We start from the raw sequence: 24,515 nt of genomic DNA, 5'->3' as shown, positions 1-24,515 counted from the left end.
GGGCCGAAGCAACTGATAGTTACCAAAAAAAACTATGCAATGTGTACATCAGCTAATACATACCCATATTTCACCTCCAAAGAACTTCTTGCTTCGGGTTTTTATGAAGAGAAAGGGAAGGAATGACTTATCTAATAAATATACTAGCTAGTTAGCTATCCTAGCAGGCAAAGAAAACACCTTTTCGGCTTCCTCTTCATCGTCGGCGAAGAACGCGTACTTCCGTAAACGGTCCTGCTGCTTTATGTCAAAATAAAAGTCCCATGTTTCTTTAGGAGGTATTTTCTCTATGATAAAGAACATTTCTCCACCTTCAATCATTTTATTTCAAATCATAATCAGGAATGCAATATTTATAAAATGAGAATATGCGATGATTTTTATGTACTGTTTCGAGATCAGATCATTTGACTATTATTTAGAAAAACGAAAATGCAACCGGAAAAGGGAGCTGAGTTTACCTTACACATATTTTCTTACTTCCTAACTGCTGAGAGGGTAAAGTATATATTGATGGTAATTTGGTTATTTAATAGTTAGTGGAGTTATTATTCACAATGTAGCTAATGAAATGCAATTGCCTTCCTTGTATTTGGCATAGGATTAGAGAACGTTATTTATATTAAGCGTTACATCGGGCCTCTGAAATGAAAATGGATGGCCCTCCACACACATTGTATAAAGAAAAGTTTCACTTTTGAATACCCTCAAACACGAAGTTAAGCATAAGCTACCTCATTTCTAAATAGACCATCACCACTGAGTACGGTTACATGCACACAATAATGGTGTTATTGTTTATCGTCAGATTAATAGAATAGTTCAATTGAAACGTTTACATGCATTGCAACGAACGATAACCCCTAATAATTATGTCTACAACTGACGGTACTCTGATAAATACAGACTATCGCCAATCAAAATAAACGTTCTACCACAGTAAACATGTTATTTATGCGAACCATATTTTCTTCTGAGTTCGGACATATAACGTTTTTATGTGAAATCTACTTCGCATACATTGTTGTTCTGAACTCACTTCACTAAAGAGGGGGACTCGTTCGGCTGCTCGCAGGTGCGCAGATCAAATCCACCGCTGCAACGCGATGTTGTTGAATTAAAGGAGACTCGTTTAACTCGCTGTGATAACAACTCGTACTTCCCGAGGTTTGACAGTTCAAAGCCATTTTCATTATCTAGTTCTAGTCACGTCTTCATCACTATAACAGGTAGGTAGGCTTGCAATAGTACTATACTACCTCCCTTCCCTTGTTAGATTTAAAGTCCACAACTTTAACAATGAAATTGTATTACCGTTTCTAACATTGTTGTTACAATAGCTTACACAGTAAATATGGTTTTCTTTTACATTCAAAAAGTACTTTTTTTTACATAAATAAAAGTTAAAACTGCAATTTTTCAGTGCTTCCATATAATTAAAAAAAATCACCTTTATTTAACCAGGTAGGCTAGTTGAGAACACCTTTATTTAACCAGGTAGGCCAGTTGAGAACACCTTTATTTACCCAGGTAGGCCAGTTGAGAACACCTTTATTTAACCAGGTAGGCCAGTTGAGAACACCTTTATTTAACCAGGTAGGCCAGTTGAGAACACCTTTATTTAACCAGGTAAGCCAGTTGAGAACAAGTTCTCATTTACAACTGCGACCTGGCCAAGATAAAACAAAGCAGTGCGACACATACAACACAGAGTTACACATGGAATAAACAAAACCTACAGTCAATAATACAGTAGAAGAAAATCTATATACAGCATGTGGATTGGAGGTAGGATAAGAGAGGTAAGGCAATAAATAGGCCATGGTGGTGAAGTAATTACAATGTACCAATTAGACACTAGAGTGATTGATGTGCAGAAGATGAATGAGCAAGTAGAGATACAGGGGTGCAAAGGAGCAAGATAAATAAATAAATACAGTATGGGGATGAGGTAGTTGGATGGGCTATTTAAAGATGGGCTATGTACAGGTGCAGTGATCTGTGAGCTGGTGCTTAAAGCTAGTGAGGGAGGTAAGAGTCTCCAGCTTCAGAGATTTTTGCAGTTAGTTCCAGTCATTGGCAGCAGAGAACTGGAAGGAGAGGTGGCCAAAGGAGGAATTGACTTTGGGGGTGACCAGTGAAATATACCTGCTAGAGCGCGTGCTACAGGTGGGTGCTGCTATGGTGACCAGTGAGCTGAGATAAGGCGGGGCCTTACCTATCAGAGACTTGTAGATGACCTGAAAACAGTGGGTTTGGCGACAAGTATGAAGCGAGTGCCAGCCAACGAGAGCGTACAGGTCGCAGTGCTTAGTAGTATATGGGGCTTTGGTGACAAAATGGATGGCACTGTGAAAGACTGCATCCAATTTGTTGAGTAGCGTGTTGGAGGCTATTTTGTAAATTACATCGCCGAAGTCGAGGATCGGTAGGATGGTCAGTTTTACGAGGGTATGTTTGGCAACGTGAGTGAAGCAGGCTTTGTTGTGAAATAGGAAGCCGATTCTAGATTTAATTTGGGATTGGAGATGCTTATTGTGAGTCTGGAAGGAGAGTTTACAGTCTAACCAGACACCTAGGTATTTGTAGTTGTCCACATATTCTAAGTCAGAACCGTCCAGAGTAGTGATGCTGGGCGGGCGGGCGGGCAGGTGTGGGCAGCGATTGTTTGAAGAGCATGCATTTAGTTTTACTTGTATTTAAGAGCAGTTGGAGGCCACGGAAGGAGTGTTGTATGGCATTGAAGCTCGTCTGGAGGTTAGTTAACAGTGTCAAAAAAAGGGCCAGAAGTATACAGCATGGTGTCGTCTGCGTAGAGGTGGATCAGAGACTCACCCGCAGCAAGAGCGACATCATTGATGTATACAGAGAAGAGAGTCAGACCGAGAATTGAACCCTGTGGCAACCCCATAAAGACTGCCAGAGGTCCGGACAACAGACCCTCCGATTTGACACACTGAACTCTATCAGAGAAGTAGTTGGTGAACCAGGCGAGGCAATCATTTGAGAAACCAAGGCTGTCGAGTCTGCCAATAAGAATGTGGTGATTGACAGAGTCGAAAGCCTTGGCCAGGTCGATGAATACGGCTGCACAGTAATGTCTCTTATCAATGGCAGTTATGATATCGTTTAGGACCTTAAGCGTGGCTGAGGAGCACCCATGACCAGCTCTGAAACCAGATTGCATAGCGGAGAAGGTACGGTGGGATTCGAAATGGTCAGTAATCTGTTTGTTAACTTGGCTATCAAATACCTTAGAAAGACAGGATTGGATGGATATAGGTCTGTAACAGTTTGGGTCTAGAGTGTCTCCCCCTTTGCAGCAGCTTTCCAATCTTTGGGGTTCTCAGACGATACGAAAGAGAGGTTGAACAGGCTAGTAATAGGGGTTGCAACAATTTCGGCAGATCATTTTAGAAAGAGAGGGTCCAGATTGTCTAGCCCGGCTGAATTGTAGGGGGTCCAGATTCTACAGCTCTTTCAGAACATCAGCTGACTGGATTTGGGAGAAGGAGAAATGGGGAAGGCTTGTGCGGTTTGCTGTGGAGGGTGCCGGGCAGTTGACCGGGGTAGGGGTTGCCAGGTGGAAAGCATGGCCAGCTGTAGAGAAATGCTTATTGAAATTCTCAATTATTGTGCATTTATCGGTGGTGACAGTGTTTCCTAGCCTCAGTGCAGTGGGCAGCTGGGAGGAGGTGCTCTTATTCTCCATCATTATTCAACAGTCAAATTGAACATTTCAGGAACTCTTGATACAAATCTTCTTTTCTATCAGTTATTTTGATTTCAGACCTTTTTACATTACCATGTCCCTAAACCATGCTGGCTTTCTAGATCCATCTTCTGTGCTCACTACATTAAATGAGTTTGCCTGAGGTTTGTCACAGTAACACATAGTGTGTGTCTCGGAACTTGGCAACTTTCCATTCTCCATGCTTACAATGTACACAATTATATCCAATAGAGGTCGACCAATATAATATATATATATATAATATCCAACATCAAAGTTGTGTTCTTTGGCTCTGTTTGTTTTGTCAGCGTATTGTTTCATTTTCTGTTTGTGGGTTTTGTGGTGATTTTGTCTTTTTCCTTTTACTTCTCAATACTTGGCAACTTTGTTTGAATGTCTCTTCCAAACATGAGAAAGGCTGGTGTTTCCCCTGAAGCACGTTGAGGCGATTAGCAAAAGGGTAATCATTTTTGGTAGCTCCTCTTTCCGGCTTTTCCCCTCACTGTTGGCTGTTCTTCTGCTTTCTTCACATATCAATGGAATCACTGTTTTTCCGTTGCTCTTTGGATAATATGGCGATGCTCCAATGTCAACAAGTTTTCAAAAGTCTGTCCAACGAATTGTCTGGCATTATCTATAACCACCTCTAGGGGGTACCCAACACCTACAAAGACACCGTACTTGAAGAAATGTCAGATATGACAACAGCTTCTGGGTAACAGGTGTAATAGTCAGTTACGGTAATGATGGATTCATTATGGATCCCACTAAGTCCTAGTTTAATGCAGTGTCTTGGTGGTAGTTCTAGTGGTTGGTCTTCGTGCAGTGGCTGGTTTAGCACAGATGCCGTACAATTTCTTATCAGTCTTTCAGCATCAAAGTCCTGCTTCTTTGCTACTGTTTTGGACAAACCATTCCTTGATGAGTTGTGTGTGTCGAACGCTTGTTTGATCTATGTTTTTGGTTACACAATCCCGTGGCCTCTTAGAATATGTCCTATCATGTGTTGTCCATTCTGTTGTATGTAGATCCTCTGGAACTGAATATGGCCATTTTTCCTTTCCACAGTTTGAATCAACTTTGTCAAATTTTTATCCTGTTTTGTTGCTTCTTTCAGATCCTTGATTGTCAATGCAGGTAGGTCGCTAACTGAAAGCACTCTCTGCACATAATCATCAACGTATCCATTTTCTTCAGCTTCAGGATAGGGAAGGCGAGATAGGGAATCTGCAACGTTTGTTTTTCCCTTGATGTGCTCAATCGTGTGGTCCAAGTCTTTGAATTCTCAGACACAGCGTAAGTGTCAAAGGCTTTTATTGATGCAAAGAGTCAATATTTGCAGTGTTGACTCTTCTTTTTCAAGACCTCTGAAATCCTCCCTGGCAAACTGTCAATTAACTTCTGGGCCACATCCTGACTGATGGCAGCCCACTCTTGCATAATCAATGCTTGGAGTTTGTCAGAATTTAGTTTGTCCACCCGCCTCTTGAGGATTGACCACAAGTTCTCAATGGGATTAAGGTCTGGGGAGTTTCCTGGCCATGGACCCAAAATATCGATGTTTTGTTCCCCGAGCCACTTAGTTATCACTTTTGCCTTATGGCAAGATGCTCCATCATGCTGGAAAAGGCATTGTTCATAACCAAACTGGTTGGGAGAAGTTGCTCTCGGAGGATGTGTTGGTACCATTCTTTATTCATGGCTGTGTTCTTAGGCAAAATTGTGAGTGAGCCCACTCCCTTGGCTGAGAAGCAACACCACACATGAATGGTCTCTGGATGCTTTCTGTTGGCATGACATAGGACTGATGGTAGCGCTCACCTTGTCTTCTCCGGACAAGCTTTTTTCCGTATGCCCCAAACAATCGGAAAGGGGATTCATCAGAGAAAATGACTTTACCCCAGTCCTCAGCAGTCCAATCCCTTTACCCTTTGTAGAATATCAGTCTGTCCCTGATGTTTTTCCTGGAGAGAAGTGGCTTCTTTGCTGCCCTTCTTGACACCAGGCCATCCTCCAAAAGTCTTCACCTCACTGTGCATGCAGATGCACTCACACCTGCCTGCTGCCATTCCTGAGCAAGCTCTGTACTAGTGATGCCCCGATCCCGCAGCTGAATCAACTTTAGGAGACGGTCCTGGCGCTTGCTGGACTTTCTTGGGCGCCCTGAAGCCTTCTTCACAACAATTGAACCGCTCTCCTTGAAGTTCTTGATGATCCGATAAATGGTTGATTTGGGTGGAATCTTACTTGCAGCAATATTCTTGCCTGTGAAGCCCTTTTTGTGTAAAGCAATGCTGACGGCACGTGTTTCCTTGCAGGTAACCATGGTTGACAGAGGAAGAACAATGATTCCAAGCACCACACTCCTTTTGAAGCTTCCAGTCTGTTATTCAAACTCAATCAGCATGACAGAATAATCTCCAGCCTTGTCCTCATCAACACTCACACCTGTGTTAACGAGAGAATCACTGACATGATGTCAGCTGGTCCTTTTGTGGCAGGGTTGAAATGCAGTGGAAATGTTTTGGGGGGATTTAGTTCATTTGCATGGCAAAGAGGGACTTTGCAATTAATTGTAATTCTTCTGATCACTCTTCATAACATTCTGGAGTATATGCAAATTGACATCATACAAACTGAGGCAGCAGACTTTGTGAAAATGTATATTTGTGTCATTCTCAAAACTTTTGTCCACGACTGTAGACCAGACTTTCCTCCAAATACAACATGTAGATCAGTGGTTTGGGATCAGTTTGTAGTACAAACCTCCATATTTTAAAGGTATTAAGTGTTCTATACGCACCCAAGAGCTTCTCACTCGATCTGAGAATATCTAGTCTCTCTAGAGGTCAGTGAACGACTTGCATAAGCAATTGGCTTGTTCTGTTAATTTTCTGTTGCTGTAGCAATATAGCTCCAAGTCCTACTGGGTTTGTGTCAATAATCACTGCTGTTAAAAATGGTGCAGATAGAGATGGCAGCTGCGCTTCTAGTCCTTAGGAAACTGTGCAGTATTTTTCTATATTTTTTCATATATTATTTCTTGCATTGCATTGCCCAGAAAACCTTAAGTGTTAGAACATACAGCCGGGAAGAACTATTGGACTATCAGAGAGACGTCAACTTACCAGCACAACGACCAGGAATACGACTTTCCCAAAGCGGGTCCTTTGTCAGCACCTCCCAGGGTATTTGAACTGATTCGAGAGGCCGACCCAAAACAATGCCGGAGCAGTCTTCTAGTGAGGCTTCGGATGCACGCACACCACCCACCGCTTCCCAGTATATTACTCACTAATGTCCAGTCCCCAGTTAACAAAGTCGCTTAAATCAGTGCAAGAGTTACTTCCCAAAGGGGATCTGGAATTGTAACATTCTGTTTCACGGAAACATGGCTAGCTTGGGACATGCTGTCAGAATCCGGATTTTCAGTGCATCACCCCGACCGGAATAAACATCTCTCCGGTAGGGGTGTAGGTTTCATGATTAACGACAATCATGGTGTATCACAATCATGGTGTAATTGTAGCAACATACAGGAACTCAAGTCCTTTTGTTCACCTGACCTAGAATTCAATAAGCATTTCGCTTCACTGGCAATAACATCTGCTAACCAGGTGTATGTGACCAATACAATTTGATTTGAATGTTGTTAATCCACATAGCATAAAGTCCATGTCTTTCTGGTATGCCTCAGGTGCGCTTGATAATCTGAAAGGAAATTTCTTGAATCTGTAGTATCCACTGTGTGTGATGAATGTTGTCAGGTTTCTTGATTCTGAGGCTAGTTCAACTTGCCATGATCCTTTTCTCGCATCCAGTTTTGAAAACACTTTCGCTCCTTGCAATGCTTGCAGTATACTGTCTACTGTGGGAACTTAGTGTCGTTCTCTATGATGTATCTATGTATATATATCAGCACAAACTCCGACTTCTTTTGTCTTTCTTTGAAATGTGGAGAATATTGGAAATCCTTTCTGATCTTTGATTCACTTCTTGTATGATGTCATCATCTAACATCGAGTCCAGCTCTTGATTGACAGCTTCCAGCATTGGATAAGGAAACACATCTCAGGCCTTGAGCTACGGGGACTATTTGCTCATTCACCGTACCTTTTGTGACTGTATCCACTGATATGTCCAAGTCCTTGGAAAAGGGATGATTGCTCTACTGAATTGACATGATCTCTTGTGCTCTGTATTTTCAAGTCGAAACATATTTTCCTTCCTATCAATGCTTCTACGTTTCCTCTGAGCACCAATATCTGGTATGTTGATGCACTTTTATTCAAAAGTTCTGCTTTCAAATAACCGACACAATGTAGTGGAGTAGTCTGAGCAGAAACATAGCACTTTTTCTTACTCTCTAAGTTCCATTCCTGCAAACGTTCTCTTGAACAGGGCTTCTCCGATGAAATTCCTTCCACTGACTGGATTAAGGATCATTTTCAGATATTGTCCATTGACTTGCACTGTTTCTTTTCCTTCCTGATAGATTGAATAGACAAACTGGAGTCAGATTCAGGTTCCTTCACAGCTGTAACTGGGTTGTCACTTTTAGCTTTGTCTCTATTTATTTTTGTCACCTTGATTTTGTTCTTTCCAATGGTCTTTCTTTTCTCTACGGACCACAATGGACTGTTTTCTCTACGGACCACAATGGACTGTTTTCTCTACGGACCACAATGGACTGTTCTCTCTACGGACCACAATGGACTGTTTTCTCTACGGACCACAATGGACTGTTTTCTCTACGGACCACAATGGACTGTTTTCTCTACGGACCACAATGGACTGTTTTCTCTACGGACCACAATGGACTGTTTTCTCTACGGACCACAATGGACTGTTTTCTCTACGGAACACAATGGACTGTTTTCTCTACGGAACACAATGGACTGTTTTCTCACAATGGACTGTTTTCTCTACGGACCACAATGGACTGTTTTCTCTACGGAACACAATGGACTGTTTTCTCTACGGACCACAATGGACTGTTTTCTCTACGGAACACAATGGACTGTTTTCTCTACGGAACACAATGGACTGTTTTCTCTACGGAACACAATGGACTGTTTTCTCTACGGAACACAATGGACTGTTTTCTCTACGGAACACAATGGACTGTTTTCTCTACGGAACACAATGGAACGGAACACAATGGACTGTTCTCTCTACGGAACACAATGGACTGTTCTCTCTACGGAACACAATGGACTGTTCTCTCTACGGACCACAATGGACTGTTCTCTCTACGGACCACAATGGACTGTTCTCTCTACGGACCACAATGGACTGTTTTCTCTACGGACCACAATGGACTGTTTCTCTACGGAACACAATGGACTGTTTTCTCTACGGAACACAATGGACTGTTTTCTCTACGGACCACAATGGACTGTTTTCTCTACGGAACACAATGGACTGTTTTCTCTACGGACCACAATGTTTTCTCTACGGAACACAATGGACTGTTTTCTCTACGGACCACAATGTTTTCTCTACGGAACACAATGGACTGTTTTTTTTATGCGTTCACACAGCCATTGATAGTTTCTCTTAATGTATTCACACAGCCATTGATAGTTTCTCTTAATGTATTCACACAGCCATTGATAGTTTCTCTTAATGTATTCACACAGCCATTGATAGTTTCTCTTAATGTATTCACACAGCCATTGATAGTTTCTCTTAATGTATTCACACAGCCATTGATAGTTTCTCTTAATGTATTCACACAGCCATTGATAGTTTTGTCTCGATCCGGTGTTCTTTGTCTAAACTTGTGACTTTCCAACCCCACATTTCTCAGCGGTGTGAAGGAGGCATCAAGCACGGCTACGGTTTGCAAATGTACCTTTTTCTCCCGGTTGAAATAGATTCCACGTTAAACAAGGTACACCTGTTAATTGAAATGCATTCCAGGTGACTACCTCATGATGCTGGTTGAGAGAATTCCAAGAGTGTGTAAAGCTGTCATCAAGGCAAAGGGTGGCTACTTTGAAGAATCTAAAATATATTTTGATTTGTTTAACACTTTTTTGTTTATTACATGATTCCATATGTGTTATTACATAGTTTTGATGTCTTCACTATTGTTCTACAATGTAGAAAATAGAAAAAATAAATAAAACCCATGATTGATTAGCTGTCCAAACTTTTGACTGGTACTGTGTGTGTGTGTGTGTATAAATAGATATATTTAAAACACAAAATATTACATGACCCTCCCCTGGACCAGATTAAAATAATACTAAACCCTTCCCTTGACTGAAATTGAAATAACATGACCCTCCCCCAATTTCCTCCGGGTACCCATCCTGTAAATGTTGATCGGTCCGACGCTGATTGAGCTAGCAGTGCTGAGTTAGTTTTATCATATGCATTCAATCGTAGTGAACAAACAAAACTGTACTTACATTGACTATGCACTGTATATGTTTACATGGTATTGTTAGCCTGTCAACCTCTATCCTCTGAAAAAGCTACTGAGTGATGATCATTGAATCCAATTGAACAAGTTTATCCACATTTCCTGCATCGTTACAGTGCCAGCAGCGTAATGGATCTCTATGGAGAAGCGTGTATCTTGACACTAATCTTCTTTGTCTCCACAGACTCTTGATTAGTCTCCTACATGGCGGCTAACAGCGATTTCCTCTTAACATTTCAAGGTGAGTGTTTATAGCCTGTAATGCCATTCAGATACAGCATGACACCACTGCTGCTCAGTCTTATAGACTGTATACATTATAATGATAATAATGCCATTCAGATCATTGGCGGCTCCTCTGAGGAGGAAGGGCAGGACCATCTTCTTTAGTGAATTTCATAAAAATAGAAATAGTGAAGTGTTAAAAAAAGTTATTATTATTAGATACAACTATACTAAATATGTTCACGTCACCAATTAACTGATTAAAATACACTGTTTTTCAATGAAGGTCTGCAGTAGCCTCAACAGCACTCTGTAGGGTAGCACCATGGTGTAGCCGGAGGACAGCTAGCTTCCATCCTCCTCTTGGTACATTGACTTCAATACGAAACCAAGGAGGCTCATGGTTCTCACCCCCTTCCATAGACTTACACAGTGATTATGACAACTTCCAGAGGATGTCCTCCAACATATCAGAGCTCTTGCAGCATGAACTGACATGTCCACCCAATCAAAGGATCAAAACATGTATTTAGTACTGAAAGCATAAGCTACAGCTAGCTATCACTGCAGTGCATAAAATGTGAGTAATTAACCAAAGAGAGAGACAATATTTTAATAGTTTTGAAATAAATAATTTCTTCAAAAATCCTGATATTACCAGGTTGTGCCCACTAGATGGTGGTATTGGGCATTTTTTTCTGAATCAGAATCTCATAACCTTCCTCTTTACAAACATTCTGAATCAGAATCTTTGTCATAACCTTTCTCTTTACTGACATTCTGATTCAGAATCTTTGTCATAACCTTTCTCTTTACTAACATTCTGAATCAGAATCTCATAACCTTTCTCTTTACTAACATTCTGAATCAGAATCTTTGTCATAACCTTTCTCTTTACTGACATTCTGAATCAGAATCTTTGTCATAACCTTTCTCTTTACTGACATTCTGAATCAGAATCTTTGTCATAACCTTTCTCTTTACTAACATTCTGAATCAGAATCTCATAACCTTCCTCTTTACTAACATTCTGAATCAGAATCTCATAACCTTCCTCTTTACTGACATTCTGAATCAGAATCTCATAACCTTTCTCTTTACTAACATTCTGAATCAGAATCTTTGTCATAACCTTCCTCTTTACTGACATTCTGAATCTGAATCTTTGTTATAACCTTCCTCTTTACTGACATTCTGAATCTGAATCTTTATCATAACCTTCCTCTTTACTGACATTCTGAATCAGAATCTTTGTTATAACCTTCCTCTTTACTAACATTCTGAATCAGAATCTTTGTTATAACCTTCCTCTTTACTGACATTCTGAATCAGAATTTGACAGTTCTGAGAGCCATTTGGGAGGGAACGGAGATGCGACTACCATCAGTATCGAGGACACAGGGGCAGGAAGTCACAAACCTCAGAAACAGAGGAGATCTGCACCGGTGACATCCTTCGAAGAGGACAATGACCCATTGGCTAATGACGACAAGACTGAGGTCAGAAAAATACATACACTATATGACCAAAAATATGTGGACACCTATTGGTCGAACATCTCATTCCAAAATGATGGGCATTAATATGGAGTTGGTCCCCCCCTTTGCTGCTATAAAAGCCTCCAGTCTTCTGGGAAGGCTTTCTACTAGATGTTGGAACATTGCTGTTATAACAGCCTCCACTCTTCTGGGAAGGCTTTCTACTAGATGTTGGAACATTGCTGCTATAACAGCCTCCACTCTTCTGGGAAGGCTTTCCACTAGATGTAGGAACATTGCTGCTATAACAGCCTCCACTCTTCTGGGAAGGCTTTCCACTAGATGTAGGAACATTGCTGCTATAACAGCCTCCACTCTTCTGGGAAGGCTTTCCACTAGATGTTGGAACATTGCTACGGGGACTTGCTTCTAATCAGCCACAAGCATTAATGAGGTCGGGCACTGATGTTGGGCTATTAGGCCTGGCTTGCAGTCGGCGTTCCAATTCATCCCAAATGTGTCCTATGGGGTTGAGTTCAGGGCTCTGTGCAGGCCAGTCAAGTTCTTCCACACTGATCTCGACAAACCATTTCTGTATGGACCTCTCTTTCTGAACGGGGGCATTGTCATGCTGAAACAGGAAAGGGCCTTCCCCAATCTGTTGCAACAAAGTTGGAAGCACAGAATGGTCTAGAATGTCATTGTATGCTGTAGCGTTGAGATTTCCCTTCACTGGAACTAAGGGGCCTAGCCTGAACCTTGAAAAACAGCCCCAGACCACTATTCCTCCTCCACCAAACTTTACAGTTGGCACTATGCATCCGGGCAGGTAGCGTTCTCCAGGCATTCGCCAAACCCAGATTTGTCTTGTTGGACTGCCAGATGGTGAAGTGTGATTCATCACTCCAGAGAAAGCATTTCCACTGCTTCAGAGTCCAATGGTGGTGAGCTTTACACCACTCCGGCCGATGCTTGGCATTACGCATGGTGATTTTAGGCTTGTGTGCGGCTGCTCGTCCATGGAAACCCATTTCGTGAAGCTCTCGACGAATGGTTCTTGTGCTGACGTTGCTTCCAGAGGCAGTTTGGAACTCAGTAGTGAGTGTTGGTTGTAACTGAGGACAGATCATTTTTATGCGCTTCAGCGCTCTAATGTCCTGTTCTGTGAGCTTGTGTGGCCTACCACTTCACGGCTGAGCCGTTTCCACTTTACAATAACAGCACTTACAGTTGACTGGGGCAGCTCTAGCAGGAAATTTGATGAACTGACTTGTTGGCAATGTGGCGTCCTATAACAGTGCCACGTTGAAAGTTACTGAGCTCTTAAGTAAGGGCATTCTACTGCCAATGTTTGTCTATGGAGATTGCATGGCGTTGTGCTCGATTTTATACACCTGTCAGCAATGGGTGTGTCTGAAAGGGGTGTACATATACATTTGTGTATATATAGTGTAGTTTACCACGTTGTAACGTAACATTGACAACATATAGGCTGTAGTCGGTAAGCACTTAGTTGCAGCCCAGATGTTGTCCATGTTTGGTTCAGAAAATAAAGCGCCATATAAAAGCCCATTTGGATGTTTCTGATAATTAATCTGATTCTGTGATTGTTTTGTTACCTGATGTGAGTTCTATTGTTATAAAATACAGGTTTTCTTTTCCTACAGCTGTTGTCTGGGCAGAAGAGAAGTTCTCCTTTCTGGACCTTTGAATATTATCAGACATTCTTTGACGTTGAGACACACCAGGTACTTCAACTGACTTCATCTGTTCATCAGAATTGAATTGGCCAAACAAATAGGCCTTTGAAAAACATAATAAATGTTTTTTGAAATGATATTTTCAATGTTTTTAAGAACAAATTAAGTTCCATTGGATCAGGATCTTATTTTTATTTGCTGAGGTAAACGGCTAACTTCCTGCATTTCAACACACGGTTTGTGTAGAAAGAATTGCACTTTTATAATGCTATTCTACACATTTTGTCATGAGGCGAAGAGAAAATGTTGCAGTTTAAAAGCACATTTCCTGCAATTCTACACTTGTTGGCATAGGTCAGAGAGAGAAATTTGTTGTTTTATAGCTTGTCTCATGCTATTGTTCACATTTGGCATTGAGGCTGAGAGATAAAAAAATTTAAAAAATAAAAAAAGTTTTCTTAGTTGTCCTGCATTTTTACACATATGCTATCTAGGGGGCCCACGACCTCCAGGTGACCCATAACCCCAAAAAGGTGACCCAGATGACCCATAACCCCAAAAACAGAACAAAAAGTTGGGGGCCCCATGCCCTGTGTGCCCTTTCCATCCCTGCACAGGATAGGCGTCCACCTTGGGTTTGAAATCATGTATTTATTATACTTCTGTGTTGTAATGACATTGTCGTAATGTGTTTCCTCTAGGTGAGAGAGAGAATCCTGGGGTCGTTATTGCCATGGCCAGGGAGGAACTTTGTCCATCTCTACATCCGCAACAACCCTGATCTTTATGGTGAGCATGCATCCTTCCTACTAGTCATGACCTGAAGAGTCGTTATCCTCACCTAAAGGTTTAACGTTAGCGCCAGCTGTCGGCTAATCAGCCACTTACAGACTTATTTTCAGCCGTCTACTTTTTCCACTTCATATAAACTATGTTACTTTTAATTAAACGTTTTTTTAATTGGTTAGTCCGTCGATCCCACTCTCGCTACAATGAACGATATGCATCTTCTACCAATCTATTGATAGGACAGGCGCCTCTCAGTCACAAAGCGAGCGTTGACATGGTTACGTAGCCTGCGGTCTGTCCCACCTCCCGGTACACTTTATGTGCGTTGTGGTTGGTTGCAGTTGAATTTCTTTACACAGAGGAGGGAGAGAGCATGACGTCCCATGTGGTAACGATGATGCTAAAAATCCACGACTTAATTATTGTTTTCTGACACATTCATTTATTTTCTTTTGCGTGTTTCACAGAGCCAGCCAGGTGGAGTCGTGGTGCTATTTACTGTGCGTTGATTTGCAACTGAACAGCCAGTGTTGACAAGTTTATAAAAGGTGTCGAAATGACTGAATAAAATTGATCTCATACAGTGGATTCGGAAAGTATTCAGACCCCTTGACTTTTTACACATTTTGTTACGTTACAGGCTTATTCTAAAATGGATGAAATCGTTTTTCCCCTCATCAATCTACACACGATACCCCATAATGACATCACAGTACCCCATAATGACATCACAGTACCCCATAATGACATCACAGTACCCCATAATGACAAGGCATTAAAAAAAAATTGTTGACATTTTTGCAAATGTATTAAAAATTAAAAACTGAAATATCACATTTTCATAAGTATTCAGACCCTTTACTCAGTAGTATTCAGACCCTTTACTCAGTAGTATTCAGACCCTTTACTCAGTAGTATTCAGACCCTTTACTCAGTAGTATTCAGATCCTTTACTCAGTACTTTGTTGAAGCACCTTTGGCAGCGATTACAGCCTCGAGTCTTTTGGGTATGATGCTGCCTGAGAAGTTTCTCCCATTCTTCTCCACAGATCCTCTCCAGCTCTGTCCGGTTGGATGGGGAGCATCGCTGCACAGCTATTTTCAGGTCTCTCCAGAGACTAAAACTTGGCGACTTTTCTTAATTATATGTCAAATTGCGCGACTAAAACATTCTTGGCCAAAACGTAAATTAATAACAGTTTTCTTGAGTTATCTTAGATTTGTTCTGGGGATTTTGAGGAAGTGAAATAGACTACATGGGGGACAAACATCATTCCAGTGGGTATTTGTTTTTGCAGACTCTACAATCACATATGCTCTACAAAAACACGCTGAACAACAGCCTCTTGCTAGGTGCTCACTGGAATTAAAGGGGAACCCAAAAATCAACAAGCGGTCTTCTAATGAGGTTTAAGCATTGTTGTGGGCTTAGAACATCCAATTATGTTGTTTTTCTATTAATAAGTGTGATTTTTAAAGAGCGAAAACCTGGAAAAAAAACTGTGTATAAACGGAAACCTGGAAAAACAAATCCTTTCATTTATTTTTCGAGATATATTTACTTAATTTTTCTGTTTTAATAAAATACCTAATTTGAAGAGAAAACATAATTGTGGAAATTAATATCTTGCAGGAAAACTATAAATGAGACTTTAATCTCACAAGATTCAATGTTTAAAAAGTTTTAAATAGTTTTGTTCGTCTAGTCCTAGACTGAGACAAAACAACACACACACTGAACTCATACATTTTCACTAATTTCAATGGTAAAGTCATGTCTTTCCAGACAATACCACAACACATTTTTGTCAATGTGAGAGGTAAATTCGATAAAGTATTCAGATGGAATTAAGGCATAAGAATGTACCAGAGGCCACCAAAATAGAGCTCCTTCTGCAAAACATTTTGAACGCAGAGGGGCACCCATCTGGCTACTTTTTCTATTTGTCTGGCTACTCTATGTACTTGTGGATAACACTGAGTGTATAATGGAACCTGTGTCTTGATGAGGGCATTCAACAAGTGGCAGAATAACATTCAACCTCATCAAGTGGATTCAGGGACGTGGAAGCAGCATTTGAAACTGGCCATGATGCATCGTCAAATACTACAGATTACTGATACCGTCTCTGTGTCCTCCAGGTCCCTTCTGGATCTGTGCTACTCTGGTTTTTGTCATCGCCATCTGTGGAAACATCTCTGACTTCCTGGTTGACCTGGGGAAACCACAGAATAAATACGTCCCAGAGTTCCGGAAAGGTGAGTGTCATTTTAAGTTTTTCAAGGGTCAAACAAAACACAGGATAAAACTGACTCCTCCACTTCCCAAGACTCAGTCAAATTGATACTGAACACAACAAAAAGTCCCGTAAATGTTTTAGAAAATAATGTGTTTGTTGCTACTGCTTCTCTTGTGTGTTTTTATTTCCCAGTGACCATTGCGGCCACGGCGATCTACAGCTATGCGTGGCTGGTTCCCCTGGCCCTGTGGGGCCTGCTGGTCTGGAGGAACTCCAAGGTTATGAACATAGTCTCTTACTCATTCCTGGAGATCGTCTGTGTCTACGGATACTCCCTGGCCGTCTACATACCTGCTGTGGTAAGACATGACACACTGTTTTGTGTCTGATTACGTGGCATTGTTTATATTTTATTAGGTTCAATAGTGTCACATTTACTTTGTTGCAATGCAAATGTTGAGGACATGTTTATTCCAGTCTTTTTAAAATGTTATATAATGTTGTAGTTATTGACAAGTGTTGTTGTTGACAGGTGTTGTGGCTCCTCCCGTACGAGGCCGTTAGGTGGTTTTCCATTGTTGTGGCTCTCTGTCTCTCTGGTTCCATCCTGGTCTTGACCTTCTGGCCCGCGGTCCGTGACGACCAGCCCCGGGTTGCCATAGCGATCATGACAGCCATCATGGCGCTCCACATCCTCTTGGCGTTCGGTTGTAAGGTAAACATTCCGGAAAAAAACACACCTGGGTCGTGTTCATTAGGGCACAGTGTAGCAAAACGTTTCTAAATGTTGTGCACCATGGAAAACCAAAATGAGTGTTTCTTATTGGGCAAGTGCAGACCGCTTTTTTTTTTCTTTTCATGCCTAGTGAACACGACACCAGCCTTACGGAGTTGGGTTGTTCCTGGTCATGTAATACAATGTCCGGATTTAACAATCACCGACTTGACTGACCCAGTTTACATAACCTCACCTGGCTGCACCAATGGTTGCATCTCCAAATGGGACCAACACAATGACTTATTTAGCTCAGTTACCTCCTCACTATTCTACTGGAGCCTTGTAGCGTGGCAACTGCCTGAGCGCTACACCAAAGACCATAGTATCTTTGGCTACACTCCCTCTTGACAGCGCATGAAAGGAGTCAAGTTAGTTAGTTTATCAGGGGAAGGAAGGAAGGAGGGTGAGTTTGAGCAGGAAGAAAAGGAGGAGGGTGAAGGAGGTTACTTTTCAGAAACAATGACTGACTGGAAAATGGACAGTCATTCCACTTCGACGTGTGACTACAGCCAGCTAGCTACTCAGGAGAATCACATGTCCCTGGGTCGTTCCACTTCGACGTGTGACTACAGCCAGCTAGCTACTCAGGAGAATCACATGTCCCTGGGTGACTACAGCCAGCTAGCTACTCAGGAGAATCACATGTCCCTGGGTCGTTCCACTTCGACGTGTGACTACAGCCAGCTAGCTACTCAGGAGAATCACATGTCCCTGGGTCATTCCACTTCGACGTGTGACTACAGCCAGCTAGCTACTCAGGAGAATCACATGTCCCTGGGTCGTTCCACTTCGTGTGACAGCCAGCTAGCTACTCAGGAGAATCACATGTCCCTGGGTCGTTCCACTTCGACGTGTGACTACAGCCAGCTAGCTACTCAGGAGAATCACATGTCCCTGGGTCGTTCCACTTCGACGTGTGACTACAGCCAGCTAGCTACTCAGGAGAATCACATGTCCCTGGGTCATTCCACTTCGACGTGTGACTACAGCCAGCTAGCTACTCAGGAGAATCACATGTCCCTGGGTCGTTCCACTTCGACGTGTGACTACAGCCAGCTAGCTACTCAGGAGAATCACATGTCCCTGGGTCAGCCCAGCTACTCAGGAGAATCACATGTGTGACTACAGCCAGCTAGCTACTCAGGAGAATCACATGTCCCTGGGTCGTTCGACAGCCAGCTAGCACATGTCGACAGCCAGCTAGCTACTCAGGAGAATCACATGTCCCTGGGTCGTTCCACTTCGACGTGTGACTACAGCCAGCTAGCTACTCAGGAGAATCACATGTCCCTGGGTCATTCCACTTCGACTACAGCCAGCTAGCTACTCAGGAGAATCACATGTCCCTGGGTCGTTCCACAGCCAGCTAGCTACAGGAGAATCAGGAGAATCACATGTCCCTGGGTCGTTCCACTTCGACGTGTGACTACAGCCAGCTAGCTACTCAGGAGAATCACATGTCCCTGGGTCGTTCCACTTCGACGTGTGACTACAGCCAGCTAGCTACTCAGGAGAATCACATGTCCCTGGGTCGTTCCACTTCGACAGCGACAGCCAGCTAGCTACTCAGGAGAATCACATGTCACATGTCCCTGGGTCGTTCCACTCGACAGCCAGACAGCCAGCTAGCTACTCAGGAGAATCACATGTCCCTGGGTCATTCCACTTGACAGCCAGCTAGCTACTCAGGAGAATCACATGTCCCTGGGTCGTTCCACTTCGACGTGTGACTACAGCCAGCTAGCTACTCAGGAGAATCACATGTCCCTGGGTCGTTCCACTTCGACAGCCAGCTAGCTACTCAGGAGAATCACGTCTCTGGGTCGTTCCACTTCGACGTGTGACTACAGCCAGCTAGCTACTCAGGAGAATCACATGTCCCTGGGTCGTTCCACTTCGACAGCCAGCTAGCTACTCAGGAGAATCACATGTCCCTGGGTCGTTCCACTTCGACAGCCAGCTAGCTACTCAGGAGAATCACATGTCCCTGGGTCGTTCCACTTTGACAGCCAGCTAGCTACTCAGGAGAATCACATGTCTCTGGGTCGTTCCACTTCGACGTGTGACTACAGCCAGCTAGCTACTCAGGAGAATCACATGTCCCTGGGTCGTTCCACTTCGACAGCCAGCTAGCTACTCAGGAGAATCACATGTCCCTGGGTCGTTCCACTTCGACAGCCAGCTAGCTACTCAGGAGAATCACATGTCTCTGGGTCGACACAGCCCACTTCAGGAGAATCACGTGTGACTACAGCCAGCTAGCTACTCAGGAGAATCACATGTCCCTGGGTCGTTCCACTTCGACAGCCAGCTAGCTACTCAGGAGAATCACATGTCCCTGGGTCGTTCCACTTCGACAGCCAGCTAGCTACTCAGGAGAATCACATGTTCCTGGGTCGTTCCACTTCGACAGCCAGCTAGCTACTCAGGAGAATCACATGTCTCTGGGTCATTCCACGAAATGGGTGACTACAGCCAGCTAGCTACTCAGGAGAATCACATGTCTCTGGGTCGTTCCACGAAATGGGTGCCTTTTTGGACATGCAAACTTCTAAAAAGAAAAATGATATATCTGTCAACATTCAATTGCATGGAGGATATGTTTAGCCTACAGAAAATACTGTAAAATTGTAAAAATAATTATGATAATGCCCTTACACTAAAAGTAAGTGCTGTTTGAAAATACATTTCAGCCTGTTTTGGTGGGATGGAGTTTTGGACTGCTTGGTGACATCACCAGGTGGTAAATGTGTTAATAGACCAATAAGAAAGAGTTCCAAATCTCTCTGCCAATAACAGCTAGTTTCCAGTTTTCCCCTCCCCACTCATAGCACTCCCAGACAGTCCAAGCAAAATTATTGCTTAATAAATTGCTCTTTACTAAGAATTTCTATTTTTGTTTCTTTTTGACCATTGTAATTTAAAATAATCACAGTAAGGTACTTAATTGTTACCTAGAAAAAATGATTTACTATTGGATAAAAATTTTAAAAAATCCCAACTTTCAATTGAGTGAACAGGGTTGACATGTTGAGCTTGACCACCTTAGTCAAAGATGATAAAATAATTTATAAATAGACCAAAAAGAGAGAGAAGACTTACTTCCTTTTCCACCATGCTGTTCAGAAGACCCAAACGATGTCACCTGCTGTGAATCATTTAACTAAGTGGAATGGTACAATATACTGCTTTCACATATGATTCTCAGTATGTTTCCTGTTTCTTTCAAACAGCTCTATTTTTTTACATTTTACTTGTCCGCATTCACCTTTTATATATCCACTATTTTTGCCGGGTAGGAGCAAGAGACATTCAACTTTGACCTTATTGTTGTGACCATTGTCATGGTAACCTGACAGCTGCATATGGGAGTATTGTGTGTAGATTGATGAAGAAATATTTGTTTATTTAATCCATTTTAGAATAAGGCTGTAACGTAACAAAATGTGGGAAAAGTCAAGGGGTCTGAATACTTTCTGAAGGCCCTGTATATATACTTTCTGAAAGCCAAACGATGTCACCTGCTGTGAATCATTTAACTAAGTGTATATAGCCATTTTCTATTTTTTATACTTTCTGAAGGCCCTGTATATATACTTTCTGAAGGCCCTGTATATATACTTTCTGAAGGCCCTGTTTATTTAATACTTTCTGAAGGCCCTGTATATATACTTTCTGAAGGCCCTGTATATATACTTTCTGAAGGCCCTGTATATATACTTTCTGAAGGCCCTGTATATATACTTTCTGAAGGCCCTGTATATATACTTTCTGAAGGCCCTGTATATATACTTTCTGAAGGCCCTGTATATATACTTTCTGAAGGCCCTGTATATATACTTTCTGAAGGCCCTGTATATATACTTTCTGAAGGCCCTGTATATATACTTTCTGAAGGCCCTGTATATAAACTTTCTGAAGGCCCTGTATATAAACTTTCTGAAGGCCCTGTATATATACTTTCTGAAGGCCCTGTATATAAACTTTCTGAAGGCCCTGTATATAAACTTTCTGAAGGCCCTGTATATAAACTTTCTGAAGGCCCTGTATATAAACTTTCTGAAGGCCCTGTATATAAACTTTCTGAAGGCCCTGTATATAAACTTTCCTATGGTATGTATTCATTTAAGGATGTCCATTATCCATTTTGTATGGTGTGTTACGAATTGCTTAAAATGAGGGACAGACGTAAATAATAATCTTCAGAAATTACGCAAAAGGCACCAATTTCGTGGAACGACCCGTCTACTTACAGAGAGAGATTGGGTGTCAGAAGGGCTTAATAAGAAAAAAAAGACTGACAGGAAATGAGGTTCATCCAAAATGGCACCATATTCCCTATATAGTGCACTACTTTAGACCAGTTTCCCATAGAAGCCTATTCCCTATATAGTGCACTACTTTAGACCAGAGCCCTATGGCACCCTATTCCCTATATAGTGCACTACTTTAGGCCAGAGCCCTATGGCACCCTATTCCCTATATAGTGCACTACTTTAGACCAGAGCTCTATGGCACCCTATTCCCTATATAGTGCACTACTTTTGACCAGAGCCCCTGTTCCTCTCTAGCTTGTTGGTCTCGAATGTGTCCCAAATGGCACCCTATTCCCTATGGGGGTCCTGGTCAAAAGTAGTGCACTATAAAGGGAATGGGGGTGTCATTTGGGGCAGAACCCCGGTGTCCTCTCAGAATAAATGATTTGCTGTGTTTATTTTCATCCAGGCTTACTTCTTCAGTACGTTGGAGGATGAACACACTGCTGTTGATGCTGTGGTGGGCCATGGAACCAAGTCGTCTCCAACCATGAAGATGCACAGAACTAATACAATGTCCTGAGGTAAATGGTGGAACTAAAGATATTTGCGTTGTAGACATTCATACCTCTACTGGTGGTCTTATATAGCCACTTGTTTAACTAATAATAACATGTTAGCGACTCCTTCACCGCAGCCAACGTGAGTAAAATATAATAATAACATATACCATTTACTAGATGCTTTTGTTCCAAGCGATTTAGTCATGTGTGCATTACAGGTTATTGAACTAACCTGTAATTAGTGCTGAGCGATTAACCAACATGTCTTTTTTTGGGGTGGGGGGGTTATTAAACAACTTATTGACAGACTCCGGTTCGATTACTTGAATTCCATTTAGATTGTTTTGTTTTGTGAGCCCAACGCTCCATTTATTTAGAGAGAAATCAAATCATTCATGAGAGAAGTCGGAGAAATCAAGTCAAGAACTATGTGGGACGCTGGACTGAATGGAGTTGTAGTTTTCATATAGCAAATATTCAGCCTAGCTTAGCAAAGACACATGGTAATTAACTACAATGACCACAATCCATTGCGCCATTTTTTCCCCAGCTGAGAGACGAATCAGAGAAAAGGGCGACGCGAGAGGTTTCACTCTCGCCAAAATAAGCCCAATACGTTTCTTTGGGGTTATTTTGGACCTAAGCTTGTCGCCTGCCTGCCTTCCCGCCTTCGGGACAACGACTCCCATTGTTAGGGGCGGAGACATAAGCATTTCGTCATTATATACAGATCTGGGTGGATACCTTTTTACGCCTGCAACTATGTTACGTTATGTTGCGTTCCATACACACAGACCGCATGTGAGAGGAATGTTCACAACGACGACGAGGGACAGAGACCGTTTGTGAAAGTATGCCTTATCTACTTTAAAGAACTAGTCAAATTATTTTAGTCAGACAGCTTTGCAGCATCCTAGTTAAATGACTACAAACAGTACAGTTTGGGGAACATAACGTTAGATGGTCTGACTGCTGACTTACTGTCTGATCAGAGATGAGGTGATAACTTTGAGGATTTAAAAATAATAAAGTCCTCAAATAAAAAAGAAGCAATATACACAACTGAAATATATTATTATTTCATAGTAATTTCCTGTTTCTATTGATGTCGACCCAATGTGGACCTGACAGAGACAATGGAATATTTCAAATGTTTTCTATTGATGTCGACCCAATGTGGACCTGACAGAGACAATGGAATATTTCAAATGTTTTGGCAATTGAATGTTCATTATTTTTGGCTTTGGAATTTGCGTTAAAAAGCTCTCAAATCATTTGCCCGTTATTATTTCATAATACATTTCATGTTAAAAAATAAATAAATCATTGAAAGAAAAAAAACCATTATAATTGAAACTGAACTGACCTCAAAAAGCACTAATCGCTCAGCACTTCCTGTAAAACACACATGCGAAAAGACTTGTGAATGTTTCATGTGGTTTTCCAAGTCACTGTACATCCTGTTGGAGTTGTCATGATTAGATAAGGCTTTAGTGGTGGATATTTGATGTTTTTTTACTTATTGTCTACAAATGTGTGAGTTAGCATAAAACCATTTCTTATTTATCTACCACCACCTGTTTTGTCCAACGTCATCTGACACCAGACTTCCTGTCCTGGAAATGATTTTTCCTTCCCACAGTGAACAAGTGTTATTATTTTTTAATTGCAACGTCTCCTGTTACCTTATTAGGTAGAATCAAGTTGCCGTGGCGATGGTGTCATCGTGTCGTCTTGGTTACCGACCTGCTGCACCGACCTTGCCTGGGTGGGTCTTCCTGCTAAAGCCCTTAAAGACACAGTAACGTGTTACAGCACGACACATACACACACACACCTGGATTGGTACCAAACGGAAGAAAATGGACTGAAACAATAATAAATGCATATTTGTGTTTTCTGTTGCATAGTGTTTTAAAATGTTTTTCATGTGTATGTACTAATGAACACGACCCTGGTCCGAAGACCTGGGTTATTTACCAAATGGCACCCTATTCCCTATATAGTGCACTGCTTTAGACCAGGACCCCTATAATGCACTATAGAGGGAATAGGGTGCCATTTGGAACTTCTGGAAACGGACACTGGTGGTGACAACAGAATGTTTTTTCTAATGGGATGGTGTCTGAACTGTCTGCCTTAACGATATAGAACTAAACATGAGTAGTGTTACTGGGTAGAGCCAGTCCCTTCCTTGTTTAACTAGTCATAGTTTTACTGTTATATATATAAATATACAACTTGATATTGATAAGACACTGTTCACAAAAAAATGGCATTTGAACGACGCTTCTTTGTATTAAAATGTTTTTCATTGTTA

At 41.8% G+C, this 24,515-nt stretch overlaps 2 protein-coding genes across 9 annotated transcripts in view; one reads left to right on the top strand and one right to left on the bottom strand.

Moving 5' to 3' along the window:
* Positions 1-1,201, bottom strand: part of LOC112260946 (zinc finger protein ZFMSA12A) — a 15,762-nt gene extending 14,561 nt beyond the window's left edge. For 3 of the 7 annotated variants that reach the window (XR_006084418.1, XM_042329245.1, XM_042329246.1), the window contains exon 1: positions 64-244. Coding sequence is in view for 1 of the 7 variants with exons in the window: in XM_042329247.1 (XP_042185181.1) it covers positions 64-67 (4 nt within the window). In the remaining 6 variants the exon portion in view is untranslated. Of the gene's footprint in view, positions 1-63; positions 296-1,039 lie in introns of those variants that run through there. The other 4 variants (XM_042329248.1, XM_042329249.1, XM_042329250.1 and 1 more) reach the window with 4 other exon arrangements.
* Positions 414-24,515, top strand: yipf1 (Yip1 domain family, member 1). 2 transcript variants are annotated; one of them, XM_024436326.2, is made up of 10 exons: positions 414-516; positions 10,351-10,407; positions 11,724-11,890; positions 13,537-13,617; positions 14,271-14,358; positions 16,501-16,617; positions 16,791-16,957; positions 17,131-17,313; positions 22,102-22,216; positions 23,889-24,515. In XM_024436326.2, exons 2-9 carry the CDS (start codon positions 10,371-10,373, stop codon positions 22,213-22,215), a joined length of 954 nt encoding a protein of 317 aa, XP_024292094.1. In that variant the 5' UTR covers positions 414-516; positions 10,351-10,370; the 3' UTR covers position 22,216; positions 23,889-24,515. The 2 variants fall into 2 exon arrangements, with proteins under 2 accessions (XP_024292094.1, XP_024292095.1); XM_024436327.2 differs by having other exon boundaries at positions 418-498.

The sequence above is a fragment of the Oncorhynchus tshawytscha genome, linkage group LG10, assembly GCF_018296145.1.
Source record: "Oncorhynchus tshawytscha isolate Ot180627B linkage group LG10, Otsh_v2.0, whole genome shotgun sequence".
In the NCBI taxonomy this organism is placed as follows: domain Eukaryota; kingdom Metazoa; phylum Chordata; class Actinopteri; order Salmoniformes; family Salmonidae; genus Oncorhynchus; species Oncorhynchus tshawytscha.
This window is presented reverse-complemented; position numbering and strand designations above follow the sequence as displayed.

Excerpts from the sequence above, each read along its gene's own strand:
- yipf1 (XM_024436326.2), top strand. The coding sequence starts at position 10,371 with ATGGCGGCTAACAGCGATTTCCTCTTAACATTTCAAG. Across the intron at positions 10,408-11,723 it reads TTTCCTCTTAACATTTCAAG|AATTTGACAGTTCTGAGAGC; the intron begins GTGAGTGTTTAT and ends ATTCTGAATCAG. Across the intron at positions 17,314-22,101 it reads TCTTGGCGTTCGGTTGTAAG|GCTTACTTCTTCAGTACGTT; the intron begins GTAAACATTCCG and ends ATTTTCATCCAG.